At 43.5% G+C, this 19,119-nt stretch overlaps 1 protein-coding gene across 14 annotated transcripts in view; it reads left to right on the forward strand.

Annotated features, from left to right (window-relative positions):
* Nucleotides 1-19,119, forward strand: part of LOC122475127 (aminopeptidase O (putative)) — a 343,878-nt gene that overhangs the window by 251,007 nt on the left and 73,752 nt on the right. For all 14 annotated transcript variants that reach the window (XR_006295098.1, XR_006295097.1, XM_043566830.1 and 11 more), the window contains exons 12-13: nt 16,425-16,487; nt 16,906-16,980. Coding sequence is in view for 12 of the 14 variants with exons in the window: in XM_043566830.1 (XP_043422765.1) it covers nt 16,425-16,487; nt 16,906-16,980 (138 nt within the window). In the remaining 2 variants the exon portion in view is untranslated. The remainder of the gene's footprint in view (nt 1-16,424; nt 16,488-16,905; nt 16,981-19,119) is intronic.

A 19,119-nucleotide genomic window follows, 5' to 3' on the forward strand; every position in this document is an offset into this window, starting at 1 on the left:
TGGAAGGGAGGGGGGGAAAGCAGCTTCCTAGCCAGCCTCACTGTCACTCCCTGCTCCCTCCCAGCCTCTGCCACATTCTAAACAAGGTCATTCTGCCCGCAGTAATAGAAGGGTCAGTGCATTTTTTTTTTTGTAGCGATAAAAAAATATAATTGGTGAATGCATTTTTTTCTTTTTAGAGAGAAAGTGTGCAAAAGCAGGGGAGAGGGGCAGAAGGAGAGAGAATCTTAAGCAGGCTCCATGCTCAGTGTGGAGCCTGACACAGGGCTCAATCCCATGACCCTGAGCTGAAATCAAGAGAGTCAGACACTTAACCAGCTGAGCCACCCAGGGGCTCTAGGTGAATGCATTTTGGCCACGGTTTGGAATAGTGATCTTTCCCCCTTCCATTTCCCTTGTCAGAGACGGGTTTATTGTTGCTTGCTTTTCGTGGAGAGTGGGATCTGCAAAGGGCATTGATTAGTTAGGCAGGACCCTGCCAGACTGCACAGGAACTTGGATGTGATGCTGGAGGGTTCCCACAAGATTCAAGAGCCACTGAGGGCCGCCAGAGGCTTGCAGATGTGCAAGCAGCCTGGCTAAAAGGAAGACTCCCGGATGAAAGGCCAAGCCTCACTCCTCCATTCGGGTTCTAGGGAGTTTCGCGAAGTGAGAGGAACAGTGAGGGAGTGACTTTCACCCCATGGTTTTTAACTTCGAACTCTTATGTCCAGGAACTGTTCATTCACATGGATGCTTTTTAAAAGCATCATTCCGTATCTGGATGGCCAATGGTGTCTCCCCAGAAAGCACATGCGGTGGGCCAACAGATAGAGAAATAAGTAAGAAGCCATGTGAAAGAGGCACAAGTTCATGTAATGCAGATAACATGCCTGAATCCTGCTAAGTGATGAGGGAGAACACTGAGGATATTGACCTAGACGGAGGCCTGCATCCTTTAGGATCTCAGATTGGGCATCTATTTTTATTTTTTTTTAAGTCTATTTATTTATTTTGAGAGAGAGTGCACACATCTGCATGAGCAGGGGAGGGACAGAGAAAGGGAGAGAGAGAATCCCAACCCTCCCCTGCCAAACTGTGAGATCATGACCTGAGCTGAGATCAAGGGTCGGACACTTAACAGACTGAGCCACCCAGGTGCCCTGGACACCTATTTTTAAAGTGAGCTCAGGAAGGCATATGGGAATGGCTGTCTCAGGGGGGTAAAGAGCATTTAATAACTTGTTTCTTTAAAAAGAATAAAAACTCTGGGGGTGTCTGGGTGGTCAGTCTATTAAGCATCCAACTCTGGCTCAGGTCATGACCTCACAGTCCAATCTGTGAGTTCGAGCCCCATGTTGGGCTCTGTGCTGACAGCTCAGATCCTGGAGCCTGCTTCAGAGTCTGTGTCTCCCTCTCTCTCTGCCCCTCTCTCCCACTCATACTCTGTCTCTGTCTCTGTCTCTCTCTCTCTCTCTCTCTCTCTCTCTCTGAAAAATAAATGGTGAAAAACAATTAAAAAAAAAAGAGTAAAAATTCTGAACTGGCCCAGAGGGACACTAACATGATCAGGGTATGACACTATGGAGAGAAAAACAATATTTGCTTCCTTTTGAATCAGAAGGAAAAGGAAGCAGGAGCCACTAGCTTTGAAAAGTCTATTTGGCTTCATCCAGTTGATAGAGACAGTTGGTAGGGGCTTGTGTACACACATGGTTTTTAATAAAGAGATAAGTGTGGGTATTTTCTAGAACCATAGCTTTGTAGGCTTGGGTTAGAGATCCACAAGTCCACGAAGCCCAGTCGTGCTGAGACCTGGTTATCAGAATCATCCAGGAAGCTGTTTAAAACTACGGACCCTGGAATCAGACCCTACCTAGTGAATGATGCTCTCCATAAGTGGGGCTGGGACCAAATGGGACAGAATCCATAATTAGGTCATATTCTGGAATGTATTGAATCAAAAGAAGTTTTCTTATTCACTGAGTATAATCTAAGCTCTTAGGATCCTTTAGTCTTACATTCCTCCTGGGCAATCCAATTATTTGGCAGTATGGTTCGGGTTTATTTGTTCAACCATTATGCCACGCATTGTGCTAGACAGTGGGCTTATGGAGCGGAAAGGACACAGCTCTGCTCATGAGCCCATGGTCCATGGGGGCATCTACAAACCAACCATTTTTTCCAGGTGTGCAAAAGGGTTAGGGTTAGGGTTAGGGGAATCAAAGAGGTTGACTTCTTTGCCACATTCAGCTAGGAGACTAAGTCCATTGGAAGACTGCATGCCTGGAGGCAGGAGACTCAGCCAGCTCATGTGCAAGGGAGCCAGTATGACTGGCCTCAAGGTATAAAGTCTGGTAGTCCATGTTTGGATCTACAGGTGTTACTTGTTTTTCAGGCTCATATATACTGTGTACCCATGAGAGAGATTCACCTAAATAAGGACATCGAAGCAATCGTAGTGATAACCACTTATCAGGACTTCATTGTAATGGTGCTTTATCTATTTCATAGAGAGACATCGCTGGAAAGAAGGAGCAATGTAAACTCAAAGAATTAGCACAAAGATATCAGCTTTAGGTTGTAAACCTTTATGTCAATAGAAAAGCATTTGATTCTACTTTTGAAGAACTGCCCCTATTCTCTGTTTTATTAGCCTGAAGGCATATTCTTGTAGACTCTTTATCAAAGGCTGGTTATTCTGTATTTGCCTTGTACTCTTCCCACATCTGGGGAAAGCCCTGAGACCCAGTAGTGTGGTGACTTGTGCACTTGTTGCACACACACACACCCACACACACACAGGGCCCCTTGGCACTTTGACATTGCACAGCATTGTTGCACATACTGATGATCAGCTCTGCATCCCATGCCTCTGGGCAGCGGCTCTGATGGTGGCCCTCCACGATGCTCACAGGGACTTCCACCAGCACCTGCCACCAGAGCACCTGCTGACAAGGAAAGCTATTAGGAACACTTGGCTGATTTTAGGCCACAGGCCTTTTTTTCCCCTTCTCTTTTGTGGAAAGACATTATGTCGTATGAAATAGGTGTATATTTACTATGCGCGTGGTATGTGCTTCTTGGGTGTGGCCTCTATTGCTTCCTGGTTAAATATTAGTCTTTTCTGGTGTTGCACAGCCTTCAGTCTGCTTTAGAATCCTAGACAGGAGCAAGTCTTGGTGAGGAGCTCATTTTTTCTCCTATGGGGGAGCTGCACCCCAGGAGTGGTGGCCTGATCTGCCCAAGCTGATAGCTCTTGTGGATGACAGTGCCACAGCTCAGCTCTAGGACCCTTAATCATCTGTCCATCCAAGTAAGGTATTTTGTGTTTTTAGCAGGGTTACTTTTAATCCAAATCAGCTTGATCCCATCCTTGTCTTCAGTTTTACAAGACTTATGAAGAGATAACAAATGAATACAGCAGGGAGCTCTGAGCGGTGGTGATTTTTAATGTAATTAATGACAGCTCCTTTTCCTAAATCTGTTCTTTATTCTTTAGTGGGCAAAAATGTGCCTTGTGCATGCAGTAATATGAACCTTACTTTCCAGGGCTTTTCGTAAGTGTGTGCCATGGTGTATATACATCCTTCTTCCAATGGATGTTTCTAAATAGTAGCCCTGTGTATCTGACTGATTACTTTGCATGGGAAATTTATGGCTTTACGGCATTTTTTGGTGTGAAAAATAGGAGTGTGTGTAGAGATGAGTTTAGGTCTTTGCCTTTAGAAAGACATAGCTATTCCTCCCTTGAAATGGCAACTAAATTAGGTAATAAATATCAGGTCACCAAGATAACAAATGAGAAAAAGCAATTGGTCTAACAAAAATGTGTGCTTATGTACTTTCTAAAGCATTTAAGGGATGCATCCTTTATCTTCTTACTTGCATTCAAAAGCAAATTCCAACTAGAGTCCCTAGCTTTTGCCCTCATTTTGTCCCCTCCACTTCCCCAGAGCAGGAGAGCATTGGGGTGCACGGCCCGATGGTGACCCACCAGCAAGTGTATCGCAGGTCAGGATAATAGTTCGTGATTGTCAAACTTCCCAAATCCAAATACGTGTTTAAAACAGGACAGCATGTCACACACATATCTCTGTATGGCAGTTGTCTGTGATTTATTGGCACTTGGCAGTGGGTGTGTTCGGCTCATTCAACAGAAGACCCTGTCCTTCCAGGTCGGCCTTCCAGCTTGGGCCTTCACAGGCTCAGTGTTTCTGCTGCTGGTCCTATTTATAACTACCACCACCATATCTAAGTGGGGTCCAGACAATTTGATGCATAAAATGCAAGGCTGCATTATTTTGAGGTTAAGGAGCAGGAACAGAGGCTGGGTGGGAGAGGAGAGTCAGTTGTGTTGTATCCAATTTGCTATTTTCACAAAGCACGCTGTAGTGAATTTTTGTTCTGCAAACTTAATCCTATATTGGATGCAGGAGGCAACTGATACATTAGATGCAGCTTTGCAAGCAGTCCTGTACTGCACTAAGCTGTGTGGCCTTGGGTGAACCACTTGCCTTCTCTGAGCCCTTCCTGCTTCTTTGGGGAATGGGGGGCACTGGCTTGGGTGAAGGCCAGAGCCACTTTTTTACCGTATGCTGTGCCCAGTACCTGGCTGAGCTGTGAGCTCCAGATGAGCCTGGTGGCCTATGAGAGGAACAAAGGTGGGATTTGCTTTTCCTCTAAGCATCTTCCTTTCTTACCTGGGAATCTGTGAAATTGCCCTTAGTTTGGAGTGGTATTGGGAGAGTTTTCGTATGTTTCCTCCTGAGTGGTGTTTTACAAAGGTATACTCTCAAGAAATCTCGTGTGTGCATTTCTTTGCTCTTCAGTTGGCAAATTGCTATTTGAAATGATTATTAGGAGAAATCATAGGTAATAATCAATCTGCAAGAGTGTTTAGGCTGGCTGATCATTGAAGAATAGGCATTTACTTCTATTGCAAATCAGTTATTCACAGACCTGTTTGGCCAGCAGGAGGTGAAAAAAAATTTTTTGCCAGGGTTGTCGATGTCTTGAAATGCCTGCAGATCAATAAAAGCTGCAGGTGAGTTTACCTTAGACAGAGGCAACTATTATTTCTAGGACACATTTTGAGCCATAAAAATAAGTATTCACTTATGTCTGTTGTCCAGATGACCTTGGGGGGAAAAATGTCCAGTGAGTTCTGGGAGAGGAAGACATTGGGGCCAAATGGTCCAGAAGGAGCATCTCATTTTTTATGCTGCTTTTATATTTAAATCTGTAGATTATTTACCACTTTAAAAAATAAAACCAAGCAGAGCCAGTAATGAAATGTTTATGAGAAATTGCTACAGTGATCTCTGAGCTTGTAACAGAATGTTGCAATATTCCTTATATTGACAAAGTAGAACCTATTTGGCATTGAGGTATAACAAGAAATGATCAAACCCAGATGCTTTCCTAAAATTATATTTTCAGTGCATTTATATGTCTGTTACAAAGTGTGCTACATGCTAAAAATATTTTCCTTTGTAGGCTAAGGGAATTTCAAACCACATTGAGAGCTACATAGATCAGATGGTTTTTCTTAAAGAGCATTTAGGGCATCCTGGTTGTCATTAGTCCTGACCTTGCAATACGACATTATTTATGCCAGGAACCTTCACAATTCACTTCTTAATCTCAGCAACTTTATTGGCATGAAAATGCATGGAAGGGAGACCAGAGTCAATACATCAGACTTGGGGGCTAAGACTCCAGGGCAACAAGTGATAATTGGGTTGAACTGGAGAGAAAGGCCCTCACTCCCATGGCCTGTTTATGGGGAGAGGTTGTCTTCCGTGTTGGCAGCTCCTCTGGTCTTCATCTCCTTTGCTCTGTATTCTCTTCCTTTTTCCTCAGTTGTGTGTGCAGTCACTTTTCATATTCCTTGTGGCCAGGCAAAGATACATTCTCTGTAAGACTCTTCCTGGTTATACTTATTGGAAAGTTGGCTTCTCCAGAGTTCTTGCTGAGTTTCTCCTCCTCAGATTGTATTTCTCCATTGCTGTCGGTGATTTTGTGACTGAAAGATGTCTGCCTGAGTTTTGTATAAATGCATCTAGTGAATGAAAGTGTAAATGGGGGCGCCTGGGTGACTCAGTTGGTTAAGTGTCTGACTCTTGATTTCAGCTCAGGTAACGATCTCACGGTTTGTGAGGTGGAGCTGTGTGTCGGGCTCTGTGCTAACAGTGCAGAGCCTGCTTGGGACTCTCCCTTCTCTCTCCACCCCTCCCCTGCTCACTTTCTCACTCTCAAAATAAATAAGTAAATAAACATTTAAAAAAAAACTGTAAATGGGTAAATCCAAGAACATGTAGGTTAGATAGCTCTGTGTAGAATTGTATTTATCAATTTAATCTTTCTCTCTTCTTAATTATTACATTAGCTTTAAATGCACGTAGCTACTATCAGGATTTTAGATGTTTTTGCATCTAACACCTGATCATATTGGTACCTTCAGAGAACAATTTGGAAATATCAAATTTCATTTTACAATATTCTTAGAACAACAGTGGGCTTATTGTTTTTGAGAGAGATGGGACCAGAAACAGAATGATCCCCTTTATAATAAGGCACATGAGAAAGAGAACTTGCTTCCTCACGTCCACCAGTCCTTTGGGAAGGGACAGGCACTTGTTGGTTGTAGCTCAGCCGTGCCATATCACCGTAGGCCCCATCAGTGGCATCACATCTGTGCGGTGGTCAGGTGAGGCTTTGTATCATGATGTCACATCTCATTGATTTGATACCTTTGAAAGTTTACTTAAGTTCAGAATATCAGACATAAGGCCCAGGCTTTTGTTCTGGGGCTGGGGGGTGGGAGGAAGAGGAAGGGAATTAGCATCTACCAGCCCATCTTGTGCCTCTTGCTTTATGGGCTATTTCATTTCATCCTCAGCTCTGCAAGACAGCATAATCTCCTAGAGGTCATGTGACACGCCCGAGGTTACACAGCTTCTAGCTGGCAAGGATGGAGGTCGCTGAGGTCTAAATTCTGAACTGTATATTTCTTATTACACATGGCTTTGTTCAAAGATTGTTAAGCCACATTCATAAGACAGCACTTAAAAGCAACAACAGCATATCTAGTGGTATATTAGCCTGGTTTCCAATGCTCTTGGACCTCAGAGAGCAAGGCAGTGAGGTAAGAAATGTTCAGATGGAAGGCAAAACTAAAGCAGACCTCAGTATTTATGGTATAAATTGAAATCCATAATTGTAAAGACAGAAATGACCAGCAGATTGTTAGGTTTAAGAGAATCTAACATACGTAATATTAATATGAATATGATTTCCCTGGGTAGATTCTTAAATTCTGCATATTAGGTGCTTATGATGAGGCTAATAAAGCTTTAATGTTCTTTGTGGTTCTTTTTCATCTCTCCTACTACTGAGCACAAAAGCTGTGTTGTATGCAGAATGGCTGGGTTGATCCCTAGTAGAGAGAAGTTATGTTTGGTATCTAAAGAACAATGAGAGTTTGCTGCTTGGCTGATCAATGCTGGATCAAGTTCACATTCTCTGGCTCCTACTCTCCCACCTACACAGGCAGGGGGGTGGAAGCGGAGCAAAGGAGGGAGGCTGGGTCCTTTCTTCACTGAGAAAGAGATGTGAGCTTGGGCTTTCCTAATATGGACACAGCTGAGCCTGTGTAGCATTAAACATTGATTTAATCCACTGCTGGAGGAAACATCCTACAAAAAGTGAAGAGATTAGCAGCCAATTAATTCCGGCCCTTCCCGTTGTTTTCCTGGAACACCTCTTCTATGGATCTAAATGTTTGGTGAACAAACAGTCTGGAAAATAGCTTTGTCTCATGTATTATTTATATTTGGGACAGCCATCCTACCCACCCTCCCATTGTGATGGATTTTACTTTCCTTACTCTGTGTGTGGTGTGTGTGTGTGTGTGTGTGTGTGTGTGTGTGTGTGTGTGTTCTTACTTCTGAACAGAGGTGGGATGATTTAGGCCCATTGTGCTTGTTTGCAAATTGTGACTTCATTGGGTTCTCTTGGGAGGCCAGATGAGAGGCAAGCCAGTCTGAGTGCCAATGTTTTTAAAAATAGACATGCTGGGGCCCCAGACTCCCAATGCATAGCCTCCTTTAAAGGTACCATGAAGCACAAGGCACTCCCAGTGCAAATATTTACAGGTACCACACCCACTCCATCTTAGGGAATAACCAAAGGGACCTAGGCATGAGCATTTGCTTTTCAAGCTACTGAAATATTAACATATATGTTTATGCTTTTAAAAAATAGTAACTGATATCTTCTGTAAGGCTTGTTGCCAGAGTAGTTTTCCTATAGCATCATTGTAGTGTGTTTTTCTAAATAAGGAAGCCTATCTGGTAAGAGGATGGTGTCCAACACTAAGCAGGATCAACCTGGGTTGCTTCCTGTGCAGAACAGTAGCTTTTGCACATAACGAAGGGTCTTTTCCATTGGTTCACATTGACCCTTAATCATGGCCAGAAATCTTCCAAATGCAAGATATTTGTTTCCAGGGAATAGGTGGCAGCCGTCGACATAATTAGAACATTGTCTACAGGGGATGAGTGGGGAAATAACCACCTCATATATACAGCTTTCCAGGTTCCCTGAAAGGCAAGGATCTATGCTGCCTTCACTCAGGATCCAGAATTGTATTAACTGCGAACCTGGAAAAAATTCTGAAAAGCCAAATACCCATCCATTCTTGCCTCCCTTCTGGTTAGTGTTGAGATCTTCCATTTCTTTTCAATCTTTTGTCTATGTGTGTACTTAACTAATCTTGCTGAGAAGTTCATCCCTATGTGTAAACTATAGGAAATGCTACGCTGGGTCAGGCTGACAGCATTGTGTCTGCTGACTACCCAGAGACTTATTGAAATAGAACTTAATAGATGGCTGTCCTCTGTGGCACTGGCCTTGAAATTTAGATGTCTCCCAAACATCTGGAATTTCTTAATAGTAACTTGTTAGAGATAGGTCATCATTAAAATGATCTAAACCAGGGGTTCTCACCACTGGCAGTACAGTGGAATCACGGGGGAGGCATGGGGGTGGGGAAGGCTTTAAAAATGACTGATGCCAGGGTTCCACTCTCAGGATGTGAATTTAAGTGGTCTGGAGTGCCACCTGGGCATTGGGGTTTGTAAACCCTCCTGGTGATTCTAAGAAGCAGTCAGGGGACCCACTGATCTAAAGCCACACCTAAATAACTTTATATTTCACCTGTGAAACTCTTTAAGGTCAAAGTGTCCGTGAATGTTAAGCTTCTGTAAAGAATTGCAGTCATACAGGTGCTGAAGGGGTATACAATATCTGTTTTCTGAAATGGCCGTTTCAATGGATTTTTATGGTATGGGATAATATTTTATGGGCTGTGTTTTGATCTGACGTTGATCGGATCCACATAATAAGCAACTATTTTAAAGTAAGACAGTCATGCTAGATGTTCCTTAAGCTCTCATGCTAGAGTAGAAAGAGTACTACATTTACAGCCAGGAGATCTAAGGGCCACACAATATTAAGTACTAAATACAGGAAAATTTAGGGCACCTGGCTGGCTCAGTTGGTAGAGCATGTAATTCTTGATCTTGGAGTTGTAAGCTCAAGTCCCACGTTGGGTGTAGAGATTGCTTAAAAATAAAATCTTAAAAGGGGGCGCCTGGGTGGCGCAGTCGGTTAAGCGTCCGACTTCAGCCAGGTCACGATCTCGCGGTCCGTGAGTTCGAGCCCCGCGTCGGGCTCTGGGCTGATGGCTCAGAGCCTGGAGCCTGTTTCTGATTCTGTGACTCCCTCTCTCTGCCCCTCCCTCGTTCATGCTCTGTCTCTCTCTGTCCCAAAAATAAATAAACGTTGAAAAAAATAAAATCTTAAAAAAAAAAAAGATACAGGGGCACGTGGGTGGTTGAGTCAGTTAAGTGTCCAACTCGATCTCAGCTCAGGTCATGATCTCAGGGTTCATGAGATCAAGCCCCATGTTGGGCTCTGCACTGACAGCATGGAGCCTGCTTGGGATTCTCTCTCTCTCTCTCTCTCTCTCTCTCTCTCCCTCTCTCTCTCTCTCTCTCTCTCTCTCTCTGCCCCTCCCCTACTCTCTCTCTCTCTCTTAGAAATAAATAAACATGAAAAAAAATTTTTTTAAGGTCCAAAAATTCCCCAAGACTCAGTTTCTTCATCCTGGAAATGGGACTGTGTGGGAAACAAACAGAATGGCCTACATGTGGAAGCACTTTGCAAACCTTACAAAATTGACCACCCTGGTTCTTTCTACCAGTTCTGAGGTTCCGTCATCTCTGATATACGTAGCAGTTCAGTACTTTTTGTGTCTTAAGGTCTCTTCTGTCCAGCTTCTAGCGATGTTGTACTCTTAGTTTTAACAGTCTAGAATTTGATAAATAACAACTGCACATCACATGTGTCTCTCGATTTTCACAACTCTCTAAGAAAGGAGGCTTAGACCTCACATGATGGATATATGGCAGAGCCTGGATTCAAAGGCTGTCTGCATGCTCCTTCTACCATGCCGTGTCACTGCCTGGTCACATGTGTGTCCTGAGGTGAGGGACCGTGTCTTACTCATCTCTGTGTTCACAATCTAGTGTTCTGTTTTGCAGTAGGCTCTCAGTACATTTGTTAAGTGACTAACCTGTCCATATGTCCAGTCTACATTCTTCTTCTGGAGGTCAGAGCTCATTTCCTCTGGTTTTGATATCAAAAAAGATAGAATGGTTGGTTAACATTTTTCTAGTATTTCAGTGTGATGTCTGTATAGCATTGTATTTACTTTTGTTTTATATTTTAACAGTTTTTTCCCTTGAATTTTATGACTATAATCATACATCCTTACCTTTTGTACTTCACTTCTAAGTGTTTTTAATGGAGAGAAATATTAGAACCATAACATTTTTTCCAGACCCCCTTCCTCTCCCAGAAAAGAAAAAGAAAATTAAAGAAAGAAAAAATAAACCAAGAATATTTTATTTATTCTTATTCCTCCTTGCCCAAAGCAGAGTTAAGACAGCTTTCGAAGCAAAATACAACATGATAAAAATAAATTAAAATATTAAAAATGAAGCAATGTGAAAATAATGGCAAGAAAATAAGATGGGGCCAGGAATTAAATTAGCATACAGTATGCACTCCCTGCAGTTCCTATGCTTGGTTTAGTGTAAGGTCACAGAATTTTCTAGAAGAGGGAAAAGGGATCAATTTGCAGTGTTCATGAGGTAAAACAAACCAGGTGCCTCAGTCCAGCTATTCCTGATGTTGATACCAGGGAGAAGTTTTTCCTGTGGGTCCTCTCAGAAAATTACTCTTTAATGTAATAAACAATCCTCTGAAACCATCCTTACGGTAAACATTGTGATGGATTTTATGGGGCTGTTTCTTATAATGCGCCTCAATAAAGGTTGATGGCTTCTTACCAGAACATAATGCGATAAAAGGAATTTCACAGAGCACCAGTAAGATGTAGTCCTGCGCCAGCTGTATGGTGGTCTGCTCTAATCCAAAAGGATCTTAGAGTATCTAGGGTAAGGGTTTGGGCAATCAGAAAAATCTATAAACCTTCTGACAATTGATGTGTGTGGAGGAAGTGGGTAGGGGACCGTGTGTGTTGTAGGGGTATTTTTTTTCCTAGGGTGCCAACAGCTGATAGCTAATGCTTCAGATTCTCAGAGGGGATCTACCAATGCAAGAACCAAGCATGTTCCCTCAGGCACGTTCCGTAAAAGTTTCTAACAGTTTGGGGTTATGATAGCTGAGAGGAAGAGGTTCTGTGAGCCCGTTCACTGCAGAACAAATGTGGGAAGGATTTCCTTTTTTGAAAACCATGCTTTATAAGGATTCCACTAAGAGGTCCATTGGGCAGGGCCAAAATCCTTGTGAGAGAGAATTAGGCATTCATTCTTACAGACACAAAATGGGCAATAATAGAAATTATAGCTTTTCTAAAATCAAACAAAAGATATCATAAAGGAATGCTACATTCTAAAATGGTAGAGCAAAGTTTAAAGACATAGACATATGAGAACTTTGACCCCAATCAGGATTACTTCCTTGTTGTTATTTGCAACGTAAACTAGCCTTGATTTTATTTCCAGTTTTGTGTAGATGCTTACTTTTCCATTTACCTTCGATATATGTTGGCTATGGATCCCTTCTGAAACCAGCAAAAGCTTCTGGACCTCTCTACCTTGTTTGGTATTAAAAGGTCTTTTGACTTCTTACAGTAGATAGTTTTTCCTCTGCTGTGCCCAAGGGAGTGTAATTTGCCATCTGAGGCTGTTTGGACTAATTAAAGGGCTCCCCTTGTCTGCCCTTTCAGCCTTCTAGGTGACTAGGAAAGTGTGCTGCTGCTTCTCATTCCTCCGGACTATAGCTCTTCATGAAACAGAAGCACATATCCATCCTAACAACACGACATTGATATCACTATCTTATTACAGTGAAAGGAGTCATTTCCTCTTAACAACAACAACAACAACAACAACAAAACCAAAACAAAAACAAAAAAAAAAACAGAAAAAGGTTTTCTCTCCAAAAGTAGTCTCCAGCCACTAGATTAAGTAATGCTTTTATTCTAAAGCAATGGCATTTTTCTCAGCCTCTGAAATTGTCTTCAGCTATTATAAACTGCATTGACAAGAAAGTTTCTTAGAACAACTTCCTTTCAAAACTTGCATCTCTACTAGACGAAACATTTTTCAAAACATAATTCAAATAGAAAACATCTGTTTTTAAAAGATAGCTTTAAAGTGCTTTCACCACTTTCGTAAAGATAGTTATTAGACTATCCATCCCTGACTACAGAATTCCAATTTTTAAAAAGTGGTCTTCTTCCAGTTTCTCCACACCTTACCTTTGTCAGGGTCAGCCCATGAAGAGAGATTCAGGTGGGCAAAAGGAGAAATGTGTGGAAGTTATATTGAACACAAAAAAAGAATTAAAATTTTTCTAATAATATTTTCCCAATAATTTTGAAATATGTTACTGTTTTATTCCAAATTAAATTCAGCTGCTAGCACCATTTTAGAATATAATTTTTATGATTAATATTAGGGAATTAGGAATCTTTATTTCTCATTTCTATTTTTATTTTCTTTTTGCTTTTCTGTTTTTATTTTTTTTAAGTCATTTTAGAAGTACCCTAGCAATGAACTGATGTCCATGGTCTTTCTCTTTAAAAAATGCACAATTTTGTGCTCTTTACAAAACAAAGTATTTTAGTGGAAAAACAAACAGGAGCTAATTAGAAAGATCTTCATCTTGAGACTCTTCCCCTTGAAATTTCATACGCTATTCATCTAGCCATTTGTTCCTATGTCTTCCACTCACTTACTTAACATATGTATTTCGTATCTACTATGTGCCAGCAGTGTTTTTATTGACTGGACAAAAATCAACAACAAAAGAGACAGTATCTCTTTCTTCCTGGACTTTATTTTTTTTTTTCTTCCTGGACTTTAAAGCCAGTTTGGGAGATAGACATTCAACAAATTAATAAAAAATAGCTCTAATAGAATGTGCAACACAGAGCGAGCCCTAATGTAAACCATGGGCTGTAGTTACTAATGATGGATCAAATATTGGTTCATGAATTGTAACATGCAGCACAGTAATGCAAGATGTTAGTAACAGAGAAAACTGTGTGTTATGTTGGCATATGAAAACTCTGCTTTCTGCATAAATTTTTCTGTTAAGTGCTCTAAAAAATAAAGTCTTAATTAAAAATAAAAAAAATTTAATAGCTCTAAAAGATAAGCAATTTAAAAGAAATAAACAGGATGCTATTAGAAGGAATAGCAGGGGTGACATAATTTGGATTGGGGAATAAGGAAAGACCTTTCTGGAGTTGTTTAAGGTCAGAACTAGAGAATAAGTAGGAGCCAGCCAGGCAGAGAAGAGAAAGAAGTACATTCTTGGTGAAGCAAAGTGATATCATTTGAACTACCTTTGGAAATATTCTTCTGGCTTCTCCATGGAGGATGGATCATGGGTGTGGTCATGAGGGTGCATGAGTACAAAGGAGACAAGTTAGGAGGAACTTAGAATGGACCATAGCTTTTATCTACTTAAAGTAGTAGTAGAACAGAATGACAGTAGGATTCTTTCCTTTGCTCAGCTTATGCCAGAAGCCATTAGGTTCTCCATGAGCCACAGGCTAGGAAGACAGAAGACTGTTAACTGGCAGCAAGACGGGGTTCCCAGGTCTCCATTCCTAAGATCTTTCCAGCAGCTCAGTGGGATTTTTAGAATGAGGAACAACCGTGTGTGTGTGTGTGTGTGTGTGTGTGTGTATTTGAGACTACAATAAGATGAGAATTATAAGGGAAAACAAGCCTTCAAGTACTAACTATCCAGCTGTAATAACAGACTTTCATAGAAATCTGTGTCGGATTTAATTTTCAATAGTTATCCATTCCTGCTACTGGATTGTTGGAATTTATTTTGTTTTTTGTTTCTTTTAAGGCTATGTGTCAAAAATTTTTTGATAAGTCAACAAAAAGGATACTTAAGGAAGGTCCACTTTAGGCAGGGTGCTGTTTTAATACGTCAGTGTTGAACGATTTGTAGCAGAGTTCTTAGGGATAGTGAATTCCCAAGGAAAAAAATTCTAGTGAGTAAAGGGAAGTGTTTACCAGTATATAGATTTCTATTGATTCTGGAACTGTAATTAGCAGCGTGGAAGCTCAAATAGTTCAAGGTTTTGTTTCCATTTAAAATTAAGCAGCTCTGCATATACATAATCCACTTCATCATTTGTAACTTTTATCTGCCTATACGTGTACTGTGCACTGGAAATTTGCAAGACATTCACTATTTTTATGCATTTCTTTTACAGTGAAAAATTGTATATGATAGTTGTACATTACATAAGGATTCACTACCACTTTGAAAAATCTTTACCAAATGAGCACGCATTTCATAGTACTTAGCTAATAATGATACAAAATGGCTAATATGCCTATCTAACTCTATAGAGTGACTTTTTTTTTCTTTGTATTCCTGGAAGCACAAACACTTAAGAATCCCCCATTTGAGCAGACCTGTTGTTTATTTTAGGACATATAAGTGCATCATCAATGTAATTTTAAGTAGTCCAGTTATGAATATGGGATGAAGGGATAAAATAAAGTTTTCCACTCTGATGTGTCCATTAAGAAGCTCCTCTTTGTGTAAAATACTCCGTGGCAAAGTTGCTTCTATTTAAAGTAGTGAGTTTGATCTTGGCTTTGATCTAAAGCTTTTGATCTTGAAAGAAGGATGGGGTAGCAATAAAGAGAGGGCAAGACAGATTTTCTTTAAAGAAATGCGATAAAGTTAAAGGGATGGTCAAGATCAACAAACAGAAATGCTACCCGACTCCTCTCCCCAAGCGCTCACCCCCATTCTGGTTCAGCCAACTTCTGATGCGGATGGGAAGAAAGTCTTTTGGGGGTCGGCGGAAAAACTTGGAGTATCGCAGACTTTTACAAACTAAGGGGAAACTTTCCCCTAATAAGGAATACAGAATGTCCCCCTTTAAATTCTCCCCCTGTCGCTGGCGGGGGTGGGGTGGAGGTGGGGTTCCATGGGCAGAGCGCGTGCGGTGCCTACTGCGCTTAACCGGAGCGTGTAGGCTCCGTCGAAGCGCGGGCGGTGCGCGGGGCTCGCCTTTACGCGCTCCCGGTTTCTCCCTGGGGAGGTCACCTGCCACAGCCCCGGAGTCCGGAGGGGCCACTGAAAAATGTCTACTTAATGGGGTCTAATCCATTCCCGGAAAAAAAAAAGTCCACTAGGAAAGTTCCTTTCCGCTCCGCATAGGCCATCTGGACACTTAGGTTTCTGACCGGAGAAGCGAGGTGGCCTGGCCGCGGGGGTGGGGGCACTTCTCAAGCTAAGCCCTTTCTCCTGCGGCCGGGCCGCGCTCCGGCACGCTCAGCGGCTGAGAAACCCTTTCGCGGGTCCCCCAGAGCCCGCGGGGGTGGGGGCTGGAAAGGTAAGGCGTGCGCGCCCGGGTCGGTCCGCGCGTGGGAGGACGCGGGAGCGCGGGCGCGGGCGGGACTCGCGGAGAAGAAGAAAGACGTTCGCAAAGAGAACAATAAAATAGGGACGCGCCGGCGGGGGCGGGGGCGGGCGCGACCTGCGGGGAGGCCGGCCCGGCCGCCTATACCTTTAAGGCAGGCCCCGCCTCCGCCCCAGCGCCCGCCCTCCGCCCGCGCCGCCGCCCCGGCCCCGCGCCGCCCGCCGCCCGCGCTGCGCCTTAGGTGTTGCGGGCCCCGCGCGCCCGCTGCTCTCGAGCGGGCTGGCCGGGCGGCGGGCGCTGGGCGCGGGCGGCGGGGTCCCGGCTCCCACCCTCACCTTCCGCGGTCGAGGTAGTGGGTCAGCGCGCCGAGTTGGTGGGGCGCGGGGGAGGGAGGCTGGGGCGGCTCCCGGGGTAAACTTGACTCTGTCCCCTTCCCCCGCAGCCGCTGCAGAGGGAACGCCAGGCCGGGGCGGAGTGCGGGCTTGCGCGGCAAGTGAGCGTCGAGGTGAGTGCGGGGGGCGCGCTCCCCGCGCTCCCCTCCTTCCTCTCCCTCCCTGGGGCGGTGGGTCCGGCGCCGCATCCCCGCCGCGGAGTCCCCGCGGCGCGACGCGCGACCGCGGTGGGTAAGATGGCCCCGTTCGGGGGGCTCCGGCGCGCACCGGCGCGGGGGCGGGCAGCCGGGCCCGTGACCGGAGGGAGCGGCCCGGGCGAAGGTCACGGCCTGGGTGCGTCGCACCCCCGCGCGCCTCCCGGGCCCCCGGCGCTGAGGCCGCCCAGTGGGCCCGGAAGGTGCCCGTGGCTTCCCCAGGTGAAGCGCAGGAAGGCTGCGTCGCGAGGCGGTCGATCGTTTCTTTCTCACGCCGAGGAAGGGCCCTGACGACCCGTCGTCCTGTTTAAAATGCTCTGTGGTTTTTGAACTTCAGGTCGAGAAATGGATTCGAATGAACCGGAGACCCCGAAAACGGAAGCGAAGGGAGACCGAAGAAGTGTTTGAAAAGGTAGGGCCCCCGAGAGAGAGCACCGGGTGGAGTTCTTGAGAAAGCTCCCTGTCCGCCCCAGAGGACTTGGTCACAACAATAGAGTAGCGTTTTTTTTTTTTTAAGTTTTAATTAAATTTACAGTAGGCTGTAAATTAACGTGGATAGTTACACAGAAAAATTGGTTGACAGTGCTAATGATTATGGCCGTACTGTGTTGTCAGGAAGAGGATGACCCCGGATGGAGCTATGTTTCATGTCCATTAAATAGAGCAATGGGACATAAGCGGGTTCCGTTATTATGTTAGACCAGTAGTAGTTATTATGGCAGTTGTTAAGGTACTTCTAGACGGGCGGGGGGGGGGGGGCGTTCTGAATAAATTGCCCACAATATCGGGTTTCTCTGTTCGGTTGTGATAGACACAGCACACTCGCTTAGCTTTGGGACTTTAAATTAGAGTAATCTTAAAAAATGGAGGGAGATGATGGATTTCTTTTGAAACCCTAGGAGGGATTTTATTTACTGTAAAGCACATGAAAAACTTGTTTTTCTAAATTTAGAATTTCAATATGTTACTTTGCAGAAGTTTGGACTACCTATTTTCTCCTGAAATTATATTAAATTAAAACTTGATTTGTCATTGTAATAAGTAGTATGAAATAAGGTAAGTATAGGCTGTTGTTTTCTGAGTGACTTTTATTGAAAGCTCTTAAAAGTGAATAACGTTTTCACAAATGTTATAGCAGATACAATTTTTGTTGCGCCTACTTAATTACTGTACTGTTTTTTGATTCTTGATAGCACCAGGGGATTAAAATAGATGTGTGTTGTTTTTCTGCTGCTAGAATGTATGATGAATCACTCCTGGTTCTGAAGCCAAGTTCTTGCTGATAGCATTGCTGCTGACTTCTGTGATGTGTTGCCTTAGTATGGGCATTGCAGCGTCCGAGAATGTGCACAAAGCACATCATAATGAAGGTGATCCCAGAGTTCCAGAGTGCATGTAAGGATACCAAGGCCAGCTTCTAAGAGAATGGGAAAAAGAACTGGCCTAGGATCCTGGTCATTTGTAGGGAGACATCCAGTGTGTGAAAAGTAGCACCCCAGCCCTAACCCTTTTAAACAGAGTCATATCTGTCAGTTCAGTTAAACAATAATAGAAAAAGGTGTCATTTTGAAGAGACTTGAGTTTTCTGACCATACCTCGGCATGCTGTGGTAGGTTGTGTTTGTTTAACTTTCATGCTTTAGGTGTTTTAAAAAATGTAAGGTGATGAATCTGATCATAAAATGTCCAAAGAAGGGAAAAGTTTTATGGCTTGCTTAGTATTGCAAAAAAAAATTTCCAGCCATGATTTTTTTAAGCCAAAAATAAGATTACTCAAGTAGACCGTATGCCAGGCGTGAATGAAGGGAAGCCGTTACCTTTGTGGATTACTAGGTACCATCACTCCCCAAATCTGAACTTGAAGTATTGTGACGCCTTCAGAGAATGAGAAGGGGGTGCTGAGGATTTCACCTACCAAGAAAATGGGGTTCTTTGCTGAGCCTTCTCGGCTCCGTAGAGGCTGTGTATTAGAGCTTATGGGCAAGGTGCACGTTTGACTTTTCTTACAAAACGTGGGCAACAGTTTTAAAGAGGATACGAAAATGAAGTAGGTTGGGATCAACACACTGAACTTCATTTCAAAGAATGAAGCTGAAAGCTGAAGCTTTGAGGGAGGAGGTAGAGAGGTCAGAAGATGGGAGATTTCAGAGTTGGATCAGAGAATATTAATTATCAGCGTGTCCAGTCTTTCTTCCTGGCTCTGCGAGGCAGCCGAGCCCTTTGCCCACTGTTTTGCCTGTGTTACAGCCAGGAGAGGGTTTGGAGCTCCCTGAGGCAAAGCCTGCAATATTTTCAAGGGCAAGGTGAAATGGAGTGCGATCAGTGACCAAGGGCATCAGAGCAAGTTCTGAAAGGCACAGAGGCCACCCTGCAGCTGGAAGCCAGGGTGCCGTCCCCTGATTGCCTGAGTGTCTATTCTGAAGTACAGATCAAATTCTGTGTGGTAATGAGTATTTAAACCGAGGTCATGTGTTAACCTTTTGCTACGATTTGAACCTGTTAGTAGGAATCTCAGTAGTTAACTCTCTGTTGAGTTTAGTAAGGGTTTTTAA

Source organism: Prionailurus bengalensis, chromosome D4 (genome assembly GCF_016509475.1).
Source record: "Prionailurus bengalensis isolate Pbe53 chromosome D4, Fcat_Pben_1.1_paternal_pri, whole genome shotgun sequence".
In the NCBI taxonomy this organism is placed as follows: Eukaryota; Metazoa; Chordata; class Mammalia; order Carnivora; family Felidae; genus Prionailurus; species Prionailurus bengalensis.